The 20,708-nt window shown below is 22.9% G+C and overlaps 1 protein-coding gene across 29 annotated transcripts in view; it reads right to left on the bottom strand.

Moving 5' to 3' along the window:
- Positions 1-20,708, bottom strand: part of LOC122714514 (calcium-activated potassium channel slowpoke) — a 122,604-nt gene that overhangs the window by 82,172 nt on the left and 19,724 nt on the right. For all 29 annotated transcript variants that reach the window (XM_043935896.1, XM_043935908.1, XM_043935900.1 and 26 more), the window contains exons 2-5: positions 10,441-10,502; positions 9,950-10,046; positions 8,099-8,362; positions 6,170-6,337 (exon numbers count right to left, since the gene is read on the bottom strand). In XM_043935896.1, the coding sequence (XP_043791831.1) occupies positions 6,170-6,337; positions 8,099-8,362; positions 9,950-10,046; positions 10,441-10,502 (591 nt within the window). The remainder of the gene's footprint in view (positions 1-6,169; positions 6,338-8,098; positions 8,363-9,949; positions 10,047-10,440; positions 10,503-20,708) is intronic.

Here is a 20,708-nt window from a genome sequence, read left to right as displayed (position 1 = left end):
AAAGTGATATCGTCATCGTTATTAACTAACTTCCTGAAATCGGTTTGAAGCGGTTCTATATTGTTCGAATCGCTATAACGCGTTATACAAAAACTCAGTGACATCATGCTTCCAATCAAGTGCCAAACAGTTTGAGAAGGTTCCAAAACAAGCTCGCTTTAAAATGTTACGAGGACATTATTCTCCGTCATAGAATACCGATATAATCGAAAAATATCAATTCCCATTATGAAACGTAAATTTATTCATGACTTTCATGATTCTTTTCGAGAAAAAATAAAAGAATATACATTATATATAATATAACAACAAAATTTAAAATGATGTGATCTCTTATCAGTCAAATAACTTACAGAAAAAAATTGTCCTGGAGCAAGAAACATAAAACTATATTCGATTCCACCTAAATCAACGATATAAACAACATGTCGACAATTCCTTTGAAGAAAGAAGTTTAAATACCAAGCTTGAAAAATAGTTTTTGCGATAGTTCTTGTCCTGAAAATTGTGCATACAGAATATACATTATCGAGGATCCTGGCAACAAATGGGAAAAAGAAAAGAATATTGAACGTTTTGCAACGGCAATCCGAGTGTCAAAGATAAAAGCAAGCAAAAAAACACACGTCTATTTTATCAATAATATCAATCTATGTAATATGTTAGTAAAGTTAGGCAGCATGTTAGCGTTCGCAGAAAACAGATAGAACATACAGACAGAATGAGCAGTCAATCAAGATCAACAAGCTCGCACAGAAACCAACATTGTATTGATATCGTTGAATTTCTGAGAAAGAGAGAGTGAGAGAGAAAGAGAGAGACAAAGAGAAAGAGAGAAAGAGAAAGAAAGAAAAAGTTCACGAAAGTACATGTGAATTGATGTTAGAGAGGACATTTTAGAAGAACGATAACGTGCCTCGAATCGAAAGATTGGAAAAATTGGCGGGCAACTCGGTCAATTTTTAAAAAATTTTCGAACAAAAACCGATTTAATCTTTTTGACATTTAAATGAACCTGAATGGACTCGAGGCTCGTTCGCAAATAGGTTCCTATTATTAGTTCAAATTTAATTTAATCGCGTAAATATCTCTTTTGGTAAATGAAATCGTTGCAAGAATTCGATTTACCTCATTGATGATGATCGAATTATATTATACAAAATACATATTATATAAAAGGTAGGTTATAATATGAATAAGGCAAGTAATTCGTAGAAGAAATTGAAGCGAATAATAATAGAGAAAAAAGATAGAGTAGTTATATATATGCGATAAGGAGCTGAAATATTTGTTAAGATACATACGGTATGATCGTCATACCGAGATCACTTTCTCCCGATTTGATTCAGCGAAAAAAAGTAACGTATTACTGCTGCAACAAAGCTGGTTCACATTATTTTTTTTTTTTTAAGATTAATTCACTGGAGCAACAAAATTGCGTGATTAAAAAAAGTAATTATTTTTGAAGATCGAGATCTTCTTTATCGATAGTGTTCGAATTTAATTCAATCTCTATTCTCTGAAATTTCACAGAGTATCTCGTGTCGATCTCTTTACTAATATGTTCCTAAAAGTATATCGAATTTTCAGAAATATATTGGAAATAAATGTTTCTATTTTCTTTTATTTATTTTTTTTTTCGTTTTAATCGAGCTTTCATTATTTATTATTATATATAAAAGGAAAAATGTTTTTTATTAAATTTAAGATAATATAATTATATTATATTAATATATTAATATGCGTACTTTCATTATTTTTTTCTAATTCCTTTATAAATGCTAATATATAATTATAATTTAATATTGTACATAATATAAATTTTAGATTTTTAAAAATAATTTTCATAATTTTTAATTCAAAATACTTAAAGTTTTTCATTTTTCTTCCATTGTATATTTATATTAATATAAATATAAATATATCACAAAGTAATATCCTGCATAGGATTTTTAATAATGATCAAATTTTAATATAAAATACAGAATTTCTATCAATTTCTGTTTTTCTATCATAAATTCACATAAATTCACATAAATTCATTAATTCAGCTATACCAATAAAGAAATTATTTGTATCTCAAATGAAAGACTAATATACAAAATATTCGCATAAATTTTCGATTCTATTATTTAAATACCTGTTCAATTCAATTTTCTCAATTCAATATACTTCTAGGGATTGACAAAAATGAAAGCATAATACCTCACACATTATTTACCAACCTTGTTAACGATGGCCTAATATATTCGAAAGCCAAACATTTAACCGCCAAACGAAAATAGATATTTAAAAAGCCTTTACGATCAAAAAACAGCGTATATATAGAAAAGAAAAGAAAAAAAAAATGGAAAAAAAAACGTTTGAAACAGCTGCATAAGCAGAGAAATTTTTTCTTCTTTTTTTTCTTTTTTTCTTTTTTTTTTTTTTTTTTCTCCGACCACTTTACCTCGAGAGAGAGAGAGAGAGCTCGAAGCGCAAGATGCCATTGCGATCCGCGCTACAAACCTTTCATTTTCGTACGATAGAGTGAGGCTGTTAGGTTGCACGAGATATAGAAGGTTGCCGTTGTCGTCCGGGACCGTGTCACGAACGTTTCCTCTATTATTCTCAAAGTGTCATATATCCCTCGTGATCTCGCTATTCTTTGCCTCCAATTTTGGTTCGCGAATTATTATTCAGCCGGGTATGTGAAAAGACGTGAAATCAATAAGTAGAGAGAAGAATGAACACGAATCCTTTTCCACAAGAACGATCTCGTCGTTTGCATATCGTTATTTCACCTTGTCTCTCCACGTTGATTTTTTTCTTTTTTTTATACATATATATCTTTTAACACACGAAGACGAGAGTGATATATGATTATATGGAAATATCGGGACCAGATCCCGACAACGATCACCATATAGAGGTATAGGCATAAGGCACAGGTAGCCAGTAACGTTATATAGAAAATTTTCGAGCTCTTATTATTATTTTTCGTTCATTTTTATTTTTCTATCCATTCGTTTATTGCGAATATTTTTTTTTTATTTTTTATGTAGTTTTATTTTTAATTATTTTTTTTCGTTGTAATACATATACGGTGGTCCAAAATGGCGTAAAATTGGACCGAATAAGCAAGCTGCTTATTTTTTTTTTTTTTTTCATTTAATAAATGAAAAAATATACCCTTTTCTTATGGCATATATAAAATTGTTTATATATGCGACTCGTGGTATGGGGGCTCAATTTAAATAGATTACGATTCAATTGATATAAAAAAGAGATAGACAGAGAGATAGAGAGAAAGAGAGAGAGAGAGAGAGAGAAAGTGTGAAGCTGCTCTGTGATTTCAGTTGAAACTCTTTTTACTTCCTTTCCTCGATGAGACGGGGAGGAATCGACTGGTACTGTATAATCGATATGCGCGAGCAGAAATAATGATTAAAATATTCCAGATTATTATATTATCATCAGTTTAATTACAAAAATTGAAATAAATTTATTTAAATTTCAAAATATCTAAATATCAAAATATCACTTTAAAATTTAATTAAAAATAATTTAACTCTTGATGGTCTAAACGGAGTAACTTTCTTCTAAAATTATATTTTTTCTTTAAATTGACTTATTTAATGGAAATATTTTTTATTGACATAAATTATTTAAAAAAAATTGTAAAAATATTTAAGAAAATTGTTGAATATTAGACTTGATATAATTTTATATTTCTTAGATATTAAATCTTGGAAAAATTTGTAGGATATTCTAAAGAGACTACTTAGATTTTTATATAAATTTCCAAAATTTGAGAGCTTAAGGGTTAAAAAATTAATGCTCGATGATAATATTTATTACGGACTTATTTTTTTACATTCTCAATATTTCAAAATTAGTTTTATATTATCATTTATACTATAAAAAAAATTTTCGAATAAGAAAATATAAATATTGTTCAATTAAATTATACATTGATATCGAGTCGATCCCTCGTTTCATCGAGAAAACATAGTTATCGTGATTGGCGTAAGGTTTGTCGAAAGTTCTATAGATTTCGAAAAAAAACAAAAAAAAAAAAAAAAAAAAAAGAAGAAAGAAAACAGTCCTCCTACTTGTTTCGATAATTTACAGTGTCTACTGTATATGTTGTTAACTCTCTTATTCTAATAATATTTATAGACAAACGTTACGCTAACATTTTTACGTTTAAACGGCGATGCTCAGATATTTTCCAACGATATATCAATAATAACGAATTGTAAAATTCGCGCGAATTTTGAATGTTCCCATATATTCCTTCGTCTCTGTCGAAAATTAACGATCTTGCACGATCGATAACGTCACACACGCTCAATTATTCGCACGCACACTCGCGACCAGTCACACTTCTCGCAGACACTGCGCATCGTCGTTCAAACGAAGCAATCGATTCACGATTAGTGACATTGTTCTCCAATGGTTACTTAAAAACTAAAACAAAATTCATCTGATTCGTTTCATCTCATCACATCTCAATGTTTAACGCGAATTTCTCTGGCGAAAGGTAATTGAGGAAATGAAAGTTGAGAGATATTAGTGAATATTTAAATCAAGTTCACGATTAAATAATTATATATCATACGATAGAAGATAATATTAAAATGAATTGAATAAGTTTGTTAGTATACGATGTGATAATAGTCACAAATGACTATTATCGGTAGAGCCAAACTTAACTAGCGTTAATGGCTGTCTACTAGATCAATTAAGATCAATCAAGAATTACATGTATGTTGGATAACAAAGTTTAAAAAGGTTTTTATATAAAATAACTATAATTTTTTCATATTATATAAAAATTTATTTAATTAAGATTGTAATATGTATTTATTATTTTTTTTATCATTATGTATTAGTGTGTCAAATAATTTATTCATTTCATTTATTTATAACATTTTGTCTTGTATATCTCTAATAAATATTAGTAAATATTCTAGTTTCACATATTATGACAATAAATTATGTGAAATATGATCATTATTAATCTCTTATTAATTTATTTCTGATTTTTATTTTATACAAATTTCAACAAGATTAATTATCTTATTTTTATAATTTCTTTTTTAATAGTTCAAGTGATACTTTTAAATATTTATCAAAAAACATATAAACATTATCTATAATACGATCTCATTAATCATCCTAATACAATAGCATAATAAATATGATAATTATATTAAATATTTTTATATATTTTATTTTTTAAAATCAATTTCTTATAAGTAATTTTATAAGTATTCTATAATTTCTTATAAGTAAATTTTAATCGTTGTAAAAATAAAATATTTTTCAAGATCTTAATTTTTATTGTTAAAAAAGGACTTAACAAATAGATTTAAAAAAAAAGTATTATTAAAGAGAAATTCGCATTACGTGTAAAATGAAACGAAAATCTCATTGCTGAATTTATTTTACAGTATAATAAATCTATCTAACCAGAGAACATTGCACATTGTCGAAATATTCACCGTTTTGTTTTGTGTCTCAAGGATAATAAATGTGTAAATTTTTTTCAAAATCTGATCTGCCGATTCATGGCGAGATCAGGATTGCTACTCTAACGAGACGAATTCTACGAAACACTTAAATCATTGATCAAGTTTATCGCGTTACCACTAAAATTTATTAGTTATCATAGTGGATCAAAATAAATCATTAATAGTGAATTGATTATCATGGCATTCAAATACTATTATAAAATACAATTAAAAAAAAATATTATGATATAGTTACTATGAGGTTACTATGAGATACTATCGATACTTTGAATACTTTTAAAGATAATCTCACAATGAGATAAAGAAGAATGTCTTGTATAATAAGTGAAAAGCCACGTGTTCCGCAGAGTTCGTATTGCAAATACTTATCCCATGAAAAACCAAATTGTTTTAAATTTGTTTCTTTAAATTTCAATAAAAACATAGAGGAAAATATATGTATCTATATATATATATATTTTTTTTTTCAAAATTTATATATATATATATAAACAATATAATCTGAGAACAAATTGTACTTATTATTAATCACACAACTGGATTTTTCACACGAGATTTTTCTACACTGAACTATAGATAATCATTTATTTTCATATAACATGTTAAACATAATGTTTTGACTGTATTAAGAGAATTTAAAGAAAGCTTACCAAACCGACGAGTAGAAAAAATACTAGGAATGTGCGGCCGAGGACCGTCTGGCAGTAAACGTCGCCATATCCTACCGTGGACATTGTCACGATGAGAAAGTAGACGCAGGTCCAGTACGAAAGCTGTTGAGGGTTCGTGAACTCGAACGGATCCCCTGAGTTTTCAAGCTGTAATTACATAATATTAATATTTATAATTTATAATTTTTATAACATCGAGACTAACATACACAACTATAAAATATATACATGTATATGTATACTTGTATATTATTATTTTTAGATTGTCCTAAAAACTTACTTTTGTTTTTTTACAGATCTCCTTTATCTTTCATGATTTCATTTTTCCAAAGTAATATTAAAATAACATAATAATTCATTATATATTATTTGTGTGTGGTGTTAATGTATAATACATGAAATGTATAATACATTAATACATTAAAAAGTGAATTCTATAGACAGAAACAAAAATTAATGTACAAAAATATCGATCGAGACTTATTTATTAAACAAATTAAATTTGCAGATAGTGAATATATTATTATCTTTTAAATTGTTTTTAATTTAATAAATAAGATATTTATCAAGACGATATTTTTATATTTATTTTGCTCTCTGGAATCGATCCTCTAAAGATACCTCATGAAGAAAACTCTAAAAATATGTATAAAAATATTTAAAAATTTTAAAGAGAAAAATTTAAAATTACAAAGCTTTCATAACGCCTCAAAAACTCATGCACATGTAATGCGAAAAATTAAAAGCAGATTTTTTTTGATTAATAGAAAATAGATATGTATGTATAAATTTAATTTTTTGATTTATATTAATTTTTTCTAGTATATATTTTAACTACTTAAAACTAACTATTTCTAGCAATTTCTAGATAACATCTAGATAACACTTTTAATATTATATTGATTTAAATTTATATTGATTTAAATTTATATTGATTATAATATCATACAATCTATTGTATATTTAAAAAATTGAAAGAAATAAAGGAGATTTAGGAATCTAATTCTTATAGAAAATACATTTTTAGAAAATAATAATTAAATGTTCCTAAAAAATGTTTTAGATGAAGTACATGTTTATGACGAATAAATTAAATGTTTATATATAAGTAAAAAGTGTTGAAAATATCTTGACGAAGTTTTGAGAATAAACAAATATTGTTTACATCGTGATGTTAAGATTAGAGTGTAAGCAAATGCGTAATATATGATGAGCCAGAAAATCGAGTGGGTGTGACAGAGAGATTTTTAGAAATATCAGTATAAGATTAGTCACACGATGAGTGGGAAGCGAATAAATGTGATAAAAAATAAAATAAGACAGTAAAGTAGAATTGAAAAAATATTTATAAAACTCAAAAAAAAATATAACTATGTTAATTTAAATAACTATGTTAATTTAAATAAAAATAATATACAGTTAAAAATAAAATAAATATAAGATAAATAAAACAAAATATAAAAAATAATAATAACCATATTATAATTTGATGAATGAAATTATATATTATTAACTTTTACAATTTTAAACAATTTGAGTCTCTGCAGTTGAAAATTTTGTGAATTTTTTAATTTTTTTTTTTACATTAAATTATTCAAATATCTTTTCAATGTATATTGAAAAGTATTTTTAATACAATTATTCAATATTATTAATTTTAATACAGCTTTAAATACTTTGTACATTTAGAATTCTAATCACTTGATTGTCTTTCTACTTTTATTATTATATATAAAATTTAATTATCAATTAAATTATCAATTGTTAAAAATAAAAAATCAAAGACAATTTTTCATTTCAAATGATGTAACCATACTATCTACCAACTAATTATCCACAATCTGTTGTATCCATAAGACCAATAGTGAGAAGAAAAAAACCAAATAATAATAATGAAAAATATTTTACCAAATGAATGATGCCAGCAGCTGTTAACCAGACGGAGATGAAGATCGATACAAGTTGGGCGAGACGAATGGAACTCGATGTCTTTAGAATGTTTAGGTACTGGAGAATGTCAGGGACCGTCATCAGTCGTAGGGCTCGAAGGAACCTCAGTCCGATCCACGTCCGATCGAGATATATCGACACGAAGGACGGTGGTATCGTAAAGTAGTCCACGAACGAATACATCTCCAGCATGAACCACAGCTTATCACTGGCGGCGATAAACTGTCACAGAACAAATTTTTAATCACATACGTGTTAATAATATAATTTATTATTTCATCATTGTATTTATATGTAAACGTATAGATACAATTATTAGTATGAATTTGAATTAATTTTTATATGATATGAGTTAAAGGAAAAAATAATTTTATAAAAATAGATAATCTTGTAAAATTTTACAAATTCTTTATCTTATGATATTTAAATATTGAAAATTTATTAATTAGTGAGCAAAATAATTGATTTCTTATTTTGTCTAAATTTTTTAAGGATTCTAATATATTTCCAAACCATATCATATTAAATGAAATAACTGACAACTAAAAATTACTTGAAGAGTAGATTGATTAAAAATAAACTTTCTATTCTAATTTATTTGTAAAATCTAATACTCTCCTAATCTTGGTATTTTTTATTTTTTTAACTATTGAATCATTAATTTTTCCTAAATCATTTTGTTCTCTAATTTTTCAAATTAACTATTATTAATTATAATTAACTATTAATTATTATTCTAATCTTTCATCAGCAATCTTTTTTTTTTATTAACCATCAATAGTTTAGGTTTAACCATTTAAATTTATCTAAAATTTTTTGATATTAAAAAAAGCAATTTAAAATACGAAATGTATTTGATAATAACATTTAATTTAATAATTATATAAAAAAAAAATTAAGAGTGTTAAGCATAATTAAAAAAAAATAATATTTTCTTAAATATTTGTTTCAATGCAAATGTAAATTGTGAATCATGAAAAAAGTACTCAGTAAAAAGAGATCCAAGGTGTACTTCTTAAGAAAATCGTCTAATAATTTGTATTCATAAATGTTACATCATTCCTTTATAAATTCATTAGGTAATTCCTCGGAGAACTTTGAGAGAATGCTCACAAAGCATGTGCTTTAAGAGACTCAGATTGTTAACGGGTTAATCTTTTCCTAAGTCTTAAAAACCCACGACATTTCCCGACAAGCAGAATTTTATTGTTTGACTTCAACAGTTGTATCATTCAGTCAACGTATTACTTTAAAATAAAGATCTCTTATAACACTCCAATTACAATTTCTTGAATGCATTACAATGATTGTTTTAACAGTGCAGAGTCGAGCATTGTCATGCGATGAAAATTACAGTCTTAACCATTTTAATATTAGAACAGAGATTTCTTTGTTTTAATTTCCTATCCACATGTTGTAATTGTAACAAAATATATCAATATCTTATTGCAACATAAGTTATCTTTTAAGAATTATATGACAAAATTGATTCATTATAGTCTATCATTATTTACAAATTATTAGTAGAAGGATCTAATATATTGTTATATGAATTTAAATAAATACAATAAAATAACGATACAATATAATCATAATCTGATATTGGATCAATTATAATTTAAAAATTTTTATTTGATATAAATAATTTGATTAAATAAATAATTTATAATACTTTTTATATTTTATTTTATAATATTTGAAAATAAGAATTTAACACGGTAAGAAGTGACTGTCCACTATTCAACTGTTAATATTCATGAATCTATAAATTTAAAAAGCATCATAATACGATGAAAAGTTTACACTTACGCGTATAAAAAAGTAGACCATAAAAAATATATTGAAAGCTAAGTCTATCTGCTGAGTAATGTTGTTGCTCCACTCTTGGCAACGTTCCACCTCTTCGCTGTAACATAAAATTGTCATTTGATGTTAATAAATTATGTTAAGATCTCACTTATGATAAGTTTGCTTGATTTTTATAAGAAAATAAATAAACAATAATAATGTAATCAGTCGTTACATAGTTATTTACATGATTCGTTAATATATGAAAATTTTTATATATGAAATTGTTGTATATGAAAAATATATTTTATATTCCAAATTAAATGTAAATCCAAATAATTTTGTTATAATTATTATACATTATTAAAATGAAATTAAATTTACTTAAATGATTATAACAATTTTTTTTACTATACACAAATCTATAGAATTTTTTCCATTTTATGTGATTTAAAAAATATTTTACAAATAAATATAATATTTTTAAAATTACAATTAATTGATTTTCTTACCTAGAGGCATCGATGAAGTATATTATAAGCGATGCTATACTGAGAATGAAAACTAACACCACCTGAAACACATAATATTATTCAAAGTTTAATTAAATTAAATTAAATAAATATTATGAAAGCAAATATGCACAAATACTGTGATTAAAATTAAGCGAAATTATTTTTAATTAAATAATCTTTCTTTCTTTTATCTTTGTTTATATCAAAATCATTGTGTAATATATTTCTTATATATTTTGACTAATATCTCTTTAGAGGTTTTTTTTCAATAACAGAACCATTATTACCATAATTATAAATGAATTATCTATTAAATATTTATAATAAAATTTTAAAGATTCACATAAATTTTTAGATCTAATATTTAATCTAATATTCATAATTATATATCTTATTATAACTTATATTTTTACATATTGAAATATTGTTTACACAATAATTAATAATTTAATGAAAAACAATAAATTTTAATTTTAAATGTTGATTTAACGATAATGAAAAGCTCCAACGATCGAATTTATTCTCCTACAGTGGTCGATGAGCGCCAACGAATAAATACATATTATACTTCAAGCACTTTGTTAGCACTTTTTGAAATACACAATCTTAGCATACTCGTTCCAAGTGAGTAGTTTTACTTGGGAGGATGAAAGATTTACTAAGCTGGTAAATTTCAAAACAAATTTTGAACATGACTGTATGTAAGTTATATTTTTGCTCAAAAGTCTTAGAATATCATTATATATATATATATTATAAAAACTAGAAAAAATTAAGTAACTATTAATAGATATTAATTTGATTAATTTACATTAATATTTTTAAATCTATAAATCGTGACATCCATTTGTATAAATTTGTAATAAAATAAATATTTTTAAATTAATCGATGTAAGTAAACTGAGAATTTTTATGCAAATAATATATATTTTTCATGTAATGTACGTTTTTTATTTTGCATTTTTTTATAAATAATAGAAATGAATATATTAATTATTTTTCTTCTGATATCAATTTCATTTCTATAGCAATCGAATATTATAAATAAATTTAATATATAAAATTGAATAAAACTTCCGATTAAAAATATAATATTGAAATTTAAAATATTTTGATTATATTTATTTGTAAAAACAACATGATATTATACAATAATATATTCCATAATTTGTAAAACAATTTCTTTTTCAATGATAAACAATTTATCAAAAAATTATGATAAAATTTTTACATAATATTATAGATTTATATAGTTAAATCTATATAATAAAATTATGGATATTTTAAAAATATTACAGCTTAATATATATTTTAAATAATATCATATATTTTTTACATATTATTGAATATTTGTTAAATATTTGATTTTATTTTAATTGCATAAAAATTCGCAATCTAACAGTCATTTTTATTTGCAATTTCTTTATGTAAGAAAATTTCTTAATGAAATTTTTCAATACTTAATTATTTTAATATAGCTATATGAGAATGTAATAAATTGAAATGATGCATAGCTTGTCGTAACGATGGACAATGAAGAAAGATTTATCGTGAATATATATGTAGGATATCTCAAGACAGATGGTATATGTGAATAAAAGATGATTTTATATATAAAAATGAATAAAAAAAAAACAGTAAAATCAAATTTATCATTTAAAATTTCATAAATCGAGTTTGATAAATTTTCACTTAAATTTTATTAATTTAATTTCAATTAAATATGAATAATAAGAGATTATATATGAAATTAAATAAAAAGTAAATAGAATAAAATTTTGTTGTTTAAATCTTCGTTTTAAAGAAAATAGAAATTGAAAATATAGTTAAGAAGTAATTTTGAAGTAATTAAGAAGTAAAGAAAATGATTAACAAGTACTTTCGAATTCAATTTTCTTGAAAATTAGTTTTTAAGTAAAAAAATTTTATTTTATATTCTTCCTATATATATATTTATTCATATCTTATAGAAAATCAAAAGTACGTATATCTAATGAATTTTTAAATTCAATTTCAATTCGAAAACAAAGTTTAGATGTTTCAGATGTTATTAAATGTTATTCTTTTTTTTTTGACTCACTTTTATATTATTTTCTATTAACATTCTATTATATTTGCTATGATAATTATAATTACTAATAAATTTTTAATATCTTATTTAATAATCATCATTAATATTTCATTTCATTAGACATTTTATGTATATATAAGAAATTCATCTCTAAAAATAAAATATTATGCTATTGAAATGAATTTTTATATAATTAAAAGAAAAGAGAAAGAAAGATTATTTGGCCCTAATACTAGTATTTTATACAAAATGAAATTTGCTGATATATATATATATATATATAATTTTATTTATATAATTAAAATTAATTATATAATTATTTATAATATTATTATTATTATAATATTATTATTAATATTATTTATAATACCAAATATTTTATAAAATTTTATTATAATAAAAACTTTTGAATTGTAATATATAATTATTTTATCTAACACTATTTTATTTTATCTTACATAATTTACATTATTAACAAATAATTTTCACTTTAATCTAATTTAATGAAAAAAATCTAAATTTTACATCAAAGAAACTCTATAAATGAGTGTATGTCTAAACGAGTGTAGAGATTCTTTTCTATTTCATTCTATTCATTCTATTCTTTTTTTATTTCATTATTTTCTTTCTAGTTTACTCCTATGAAAATGTGAAAAAGAAATATTGGATGGCGAAGTCATCAATGCGCCAAGCATTCACATACACACGCATAATGTACAAATATACACATACAATTTCTCAGCTACGAGACTTCAGGTTGAAGCATATAGTGCAAGTAGCGTGAATAAATAAAGAAGCACGGCTTATGTACTTTAACCGACGATCGATTTTGCTTGGCTCCGTTCCAGACAGCAGCTCGTCAAATACCAAAGAATTTCGCCACATGACTCTTAATTGTCAATGATATATTATCGAAATGAATTTGATAGATTCTAACCTTTAATGATTCGAAATCGACATTTCATCAAATATCTGATTTATTGATGCAAGTCATAGAATTAAAATTTTTCTCGTAATTTTTACATCTATTAAATAATTATTATTTGAATATAATGCCACAGATAGCACGGATATAATTATTAAAATTTTCTTCGAGATTCTCACGTTTTGAAAAGTCGTAAAAATGAATATAATTATTGATCACAATGAAACATCTTATCGATTTTAATTTCAGTAAAAAATTATGTATATTCAATTTCTATTTATGATTATAAGGAATATGCGAAAAATTTAAATATTTAAAATTTTTCTAAAATTCTTTATTATTAGATATATATTTAAATGTCATAAAAATATTTTGTTAAAAAAATATTTTTTTCAATAAAATGACTATTAAAAATGAAATTATTATATTATATTATTTAAAAAAATTATATATATTCTTAAAATAATTTAATAATTTAAATAATGTTTCAATAAAAATTTATATTCTTTTTAACTTGTTGAATTGCCTAATATTTTTTGTAAGATATTATTTTTTGTAAGATTTGTAATATTAGTATTAATGTTAGATTGAATTTGAATTGAATTGAAAAAGTGAAATGAAGAGAGAAAGTAGAAAATGAAGAGAATAAGAGAAAATTAATATTATATAGATGGTGTTAATATATTCATAGAACATTTAGGGAATCATTTCTAGAAGCCAATATGAATATATTGATACTGTATATAATTAAAATAATTTTGAAAAATTTTACAAAAGAAATTTGAATTTGTATATAAGATAAATTTTCTTTTTTACAACTAATTATAAAAAAAATTGCTTTTATTGCTAATTAAACTAATATTTAATAACTCAAATTATCAATTATATTGAAATGAATTTTAATAAAAAAAAACTTGAGTAACAAAACCATATGGAAAAACACTAAAAAGCATAAATCAAATAATAAATCAAATAGATTAAATTCATATAAATTTGAATATATCTATATACATTCTATATAATAATGTATTATATATATTTAATAAAAATATCATTCAGCAAAATTTAATCTTAAGCGAACAATCCATAGAAGAATATCCATTTAAACTTAAATTTTAAACAATTAAAATATTAATTCAAGAAACATGTAATTAAATATTTGTTTAAATACACAATATAAAGAAACTTAAACAAAAATTATTAATTCAAAGAAACATGTAATTAAATATTCGTTAAAATATATAATATTACGGAAACTTAAACAAAAAATTCAAATCCTAAAAAAAATTTGAATTGATATTACAAATCCCATAAAACCGCAAATTAAATTTTTTCAGTGCCACATTTACCTGTCTCGTTTAAATTTGCACGAGAGGGTTGTATGCACATATGTATAACATGTGCACATTTAGGATTGTAGAAGTGTAGAAGAGCGTGTAAGGTCATTCTGTCGATGCACCATCTGAGTGTATGCAGCTGCGCTACGGAAATCTAGGTCACCCAAATACGAAGACCATGCATAAACGTTTCTCATATTTGTTTTTCAATATCGAAAGGGGATGAAAGAGACATATGCTAAGAACACAATAATTTTTATAAACTTATGACTATATAATTTATAAACTTGTACATATAATTTAATAGATAGAAAAGGAGAATAAAGAAAATCATTCGTATAATAATGATAAGAAATAATTGATAATGGAAAAAATGTACAATGAGTACAAAAGTTGTACAAAAAGTTGCAATTTATTGAGACAAATTGTAATAACATATACTTACAATAACAATGAATAGATAGAGAAATATTTATTTTTAATTCGATTAATTATATTGATTCGTATATTTATCATTTAGCCAATGAAAGTTAAATAATACAAATATATAGCCAAGAATTATATTTTTAAATGCATGTATGTATACATTGTTTAAAAATTTAGGATATCCAAATTTATTTATTCATATTTATTTGAAAAACTAAGAAAAATTAATAAAGATTAATTTGATATTTTATAGAATAAAAACTTTTAAAAATTTTATCAGTAATAAGGTAAATAAATTCAAAGATTTTTGAATGGAAGAGTAAAAATATGAATTAAATATAATCAATCATTCTTAAACATGCATTTATATATTTACATATATACATATATATATACATATATACATATATATATATACATATTTTATATTTCATATAAACTGCTTACGTACTTATTGTATAAAATTTAATCTATTTATTATTATTCTTAAAAATGTTGACAGAAATATAATGAAATATTTATTAATGACGAATGTTTAAAACATTAATGAATTAACTATTATAATATTCTTCTTTACAATATTGTGATTTCATTTCTCTTAATTTAGTTTTTATTATTTTTACTAAATTTCTTTTGTGTTCTTTTTCATTACATCTTTTTTTTTTCAATTAGCATATATATCGAAAGCTTATATCACAAAAAAAAAACGAAAACAACTGAAAATATTTACGAGCTTTGAAGATTCGACTTGACCTTAAGAGCAATGCTTGTCTTAAAAGAGGGTTATCGACGTGTTCCGATTGCAGTCTGAAACGAGACTGACTTTCTGTGAAAGAAGTAAAGATCAATAGGATACAATGGAATTAGTCTAGAAATTTAAAATTAATTTGAATTTAAAAAATATTTTAGTTATCAAATTAAAATGTTATACAAAACAAATTTTTTTATATTTTTCGTCTTAATTTTTTTTTATTATTTTTTCAAAAATAATAAAAAATATATGAATATTTTTTTTATGAATATAAGATATAAGATTGAATTAAAAAACAAAACAGAGGATTGAAATATTTTTTATTCACATAAAATATCAAAAAGTATTATAATTATTGTTTTAATGTCAATAGTAATAAGAATATAAATAGGAAAAATTCTTATATAAAAATAAATTTACATTTATATAAAAAGAATAATGTTTTTATTTTAAAGATATAAATATTATATGTTATGTATTTAAATTTATATTATATAAAAAAATATAAATGAAATAGTTCATAACATAATCATTAATTGAATCAGAAGTAAACAATTTTCATACCTGTATTATTATTTAAATATTTATTATTATAAATATATATTGTATAATTTATTTGTTTGTCGTTGAATGTTTCTTTATATTACAGATAATATATTTAATGAATATAGATGAGAATATGAAAATAGGAAAAATCCTCAATTTAAAAATATATTAATTAATAAGTATAATTATAATATTAATTATATATAAATATAATTTATACTTAAAGATTCACTTCAAATTCTAATTAATTTATTTTAATCTTAAAAAAATTACATTTTTATAAATTGATTAAAATAAATTGATTAAAATATTTTCAATTATTTTAAAATATAATATTTTTATAGTATCATTTTATCTTACAACTAATTACATATTTGAACATATATTCCATTACATTATGCTTGCTTATTCATGCTTAAATCATATTTCTTAAATTTTGGTTTAGAATATTCCTTTTACTAAAAGCACATATATTTTAAATGTTCATTTTTACATCAGACTAAAATCAACACAGACTATTCAAATTATTCATTCATTCATATTTCTTCACGATTATCTGTTTCAGTATAATTACGTGTCACTAACTTTTCACAATACCATTCATCGTTATTTTTATTCCATAATCAAGTTTAAAATTCACTCAACTCTAAATAATAAATCAATTGACCCAAAGCATTATTCATTATATCTGTATCCAATAAAATAGATTAACATTTTTATTTTTCTTTTCAAATCCTATAAATCTCGCAAGAATATAGTAACAAATCACCATCTCATTCTAATTGTAGTGATCTCCATATTCTTCAATATTTTCTATCCATTGTTTTACATCTAGGTCATCGTGCAACTGATCAAATGCCGGGGGAATGTACGTCAACTTGCAAAAATTGTTTCTCTTTGTCGTTTTCCTCTTTGTTTCTCTGTATCGAAAAATAAGCTTTCTGCTTTCTGCTTCGATACCTTTGTGGTGTACACAGTTCATAATTTCGCGAATGAAAAATTCGACTTGCGGCACTTTGGTTCAAGCAGGTATTCAATTAAATTGTCCAAAAAGTAAGATCACCACTAATTATAAATTGTTACTCAAGTCAATGATCACAATTAAGCTTTAAACTTATTGCTATAAATTTTCACGTACGTTTAGAAATTTAGTAATTCTAAACGTTCTAAAAATCGAAAACAATTTTTTTCGTAAATCGTGAAAGAGAAATATTTCTTTATAAGTAAAAAATTGTTCGTATTTTATTTTTGAATTAAGAATTATATCGTGGCAAATATCGTAGGTAAAAGAAGTTTTATATATATATAATATATATAATATATATATATATATATAAGTTTAGTTTAGAAGTTATATATATATATAAGTTTACCCAAACAAGTATACAGGATATTAATATATTCGTGGGACATCTTTGGAAGATCGATTTTAATGCCAAAACAAACATAAAAGTTGGAATATTGAAATTATTTATTAAGTATAAAATAGATAAAAATTGAAACGATCATACGATCAAACGTAACTGTATATTAATAGAATTAATAAAATAATATAATTGAATTAAAGAGTGAAAGTTATAAATAAAATGGAAAAGATAGATTCATAGATGATACAAAATAATATATATTACATACATATATAACAATGAAATATATTATCGTCTATCATATTGTAAAGTTATTTTTAAACACATTTTCCTGTCTCTTTGCATGTAATATATGTAACCATTTCATAGTGATTATTACAATATGATTAATGTAGAATCCATGTTGGTTCGACAATTAATATTATGATTTGACCCTCATTCTATTTTCTTGCGATGCTAAAAATGACATTTGATTTCATAACGTAACTAATAACAATAAATATATGATATATGTATATACATAACTATAATATTCATAACTACCTCATAATTAAATTGTATAAAAGCATAAGCAAAAAAATGTATAAAAGAATGTACAAAAATTGTGATATATTTCACACAATAGAAGATATAATTAAGCACACTGCTTAAAAAATAGAAGAACAAAATTTTATTGATTTAAATGTTTTTAATCAATCAAAAACATTTAATAGATAATAAATTTAAAAGATAAACAACAATATTATTAGTATGTTTTTTGATCTCTGATAAATTCTTTTTTTCAGAAGGACATATTAAAATTCTGTGATACTAACAAGTTTCAAATATTCAAATCTTTTTTCAAAAAATTTTAGAAATTGTCTAAACATTGTCTTTTGTCATATTGACTATTTGTGAATTATGATCGATTCGTTATTATTTTTAAAAATATTGTAATAATTCCATATTATCTCAAGCAATGTTTAACTTATCCGATTTTGAGTCGTGTTCAATTTTTAATTAATTGTATCATTTATAATATATAATATTTACAATGATTCCAATCTTATTAAATTTCTAAAAATATTAGATCACGCAAGAAAAGATTGATAAATAGCTTTAAATATACAGCTACACATCACTTTACGTAAAAATGCAAAGAATAATCATCAAGAAAAGAATTTTGAATGAGCCTTATCCGAAACAAGTAGCAACTTAATCGTCAATTGTATAATTGATATATGCTTAATTTATAATAAATATATGTTTAATTTCCACACGAAAAGATCGAAAATACAACAATACATGAAAAAAAATAAATTCTAAACTGTATTTTAAATTACATGGAAATTGCGTGCTCTTCATTCTCGTTTCATAGCTAACCAAAACAGAGAGCAAGCTTTCATCTTTCACGTAGCTCAACCACGCATCGCTGATTCACTGAAGAACGCTGTTTCGTAGGGATGGGGTTTAGAGCTCGAGGTCCAGAATTTTTCTTCTTTCCTCTTTTCCGCGCGCTTCTTTCCTATCTAAATGAGTCGAGTCAGCGTTTTTCAACAACGTAGAAAGAGACATGAACGCTGAGGGATATGTAAGGGAAGACCTCCTTTACCTCTTGTCTTATCCGCTATTACTTTTCTTTCACCTTCCGGATATAGACGCACCTTAATGGGATCTTAGTTGAACGAGTAGCTTGTTTAATTGTATATAGGTATATTATATACAATGTTCATTTAATTAAATTATCTAACCCGCTTCTTTTCATATCATCCATAATTATTTCATTTATTAACAAATTTTTTTTGATTGCTGGAAAATTGCAAACGTTAATTTCATGTTTAATAAATAATTGCACAAATGTTTAGCATTTGTGAAATTTATTAAAATATAAATATTTTAATTTAGTTACATTTTTGATTACATTTTGATTTGATGTTTATTGATATTGTAAAATATAAATTTTATTATGAAAATGAGTAAAGAAATGAAATTAAACAAAGATTTGTTTTATTTTTTAAAAATAATATTTTGTGTCTATTATGTTATCTTTATTCTTTTGTACATTTTATACATGTATTTTTCAAATTTTGTATAAATAAATATTTATAGTTTAGTTATTAATTTAATTTAATTGAATAAGAAACTAAAATTCATAAAATTTTTTGTTTAATATATAACTTTAAAATATCAATTAGATTAGCCGCAGAAATTATTCAAAATATTAATTATATATCTTATAAAAATATATTCTCTTTTCAATTTTTTATAGGAAGTTTTATATATAAAAAGTTTCTTATAGTTGTATATCAAAATTTCTTTCATGTAACATACATTCTTATAATACACTCTTTTTTTATTAAATTTTTTTATTAAATTTTATTAAATAGTGTATTTAATTAATGAATTAAATAATTCTGTATCTTAAAATTAGATTAATACAAATCCTGTTTTACCAAATGTCAATAAAATAGATAAATAGTCATTACATAGATTTCATAAAATTGATTAATTTTAAGATTTTAAAATTGAAAATTATCATTACGAAAAATATGAAATTATTATTATATGCAAATTAAATTATGGATTATCTTTCTTATTATTCCACGGGATTTGGGTCAATTCTATAATAAAAATGTAAAATCACTAAATTGAAATTCAAAAAAAAAAAATTCATATTATTAAATCTTCCTTATTTTATATGTAAAAGTCTATTATTATTCTGTAAAATAAAGAAAAGTTTATGAAGTTTTATATACATGTATAACTAAATGCAAATTAAAAAAAATGGACTTGGATTAATCTGACTCTCAAATACAAAATTATTGAAAATTAGGCGAAAGTATAAATAATGTAAAACATACCA

This window comes from Apis laboriosa, unplaced genomic scaffold, assembly GCF_014066325.1.
Source record: "Apis laboriosa isolate Shangri-la unplaced genomic scaffold, ASM1406632v1 scaffold30_cov140, whole genome shotgun sequence".
Lineage (NCBI taxonomy): Eukaryota > Metazoa > Arthropoda > Insecta > Hymenoptera > Apidae > Apis > Apis laboriosa.
The sequence above is the reverse complement of the archived record's forward strand: the minus strand, read 5'-3'. Positions and strand labels throughout refer to the sequence as shown.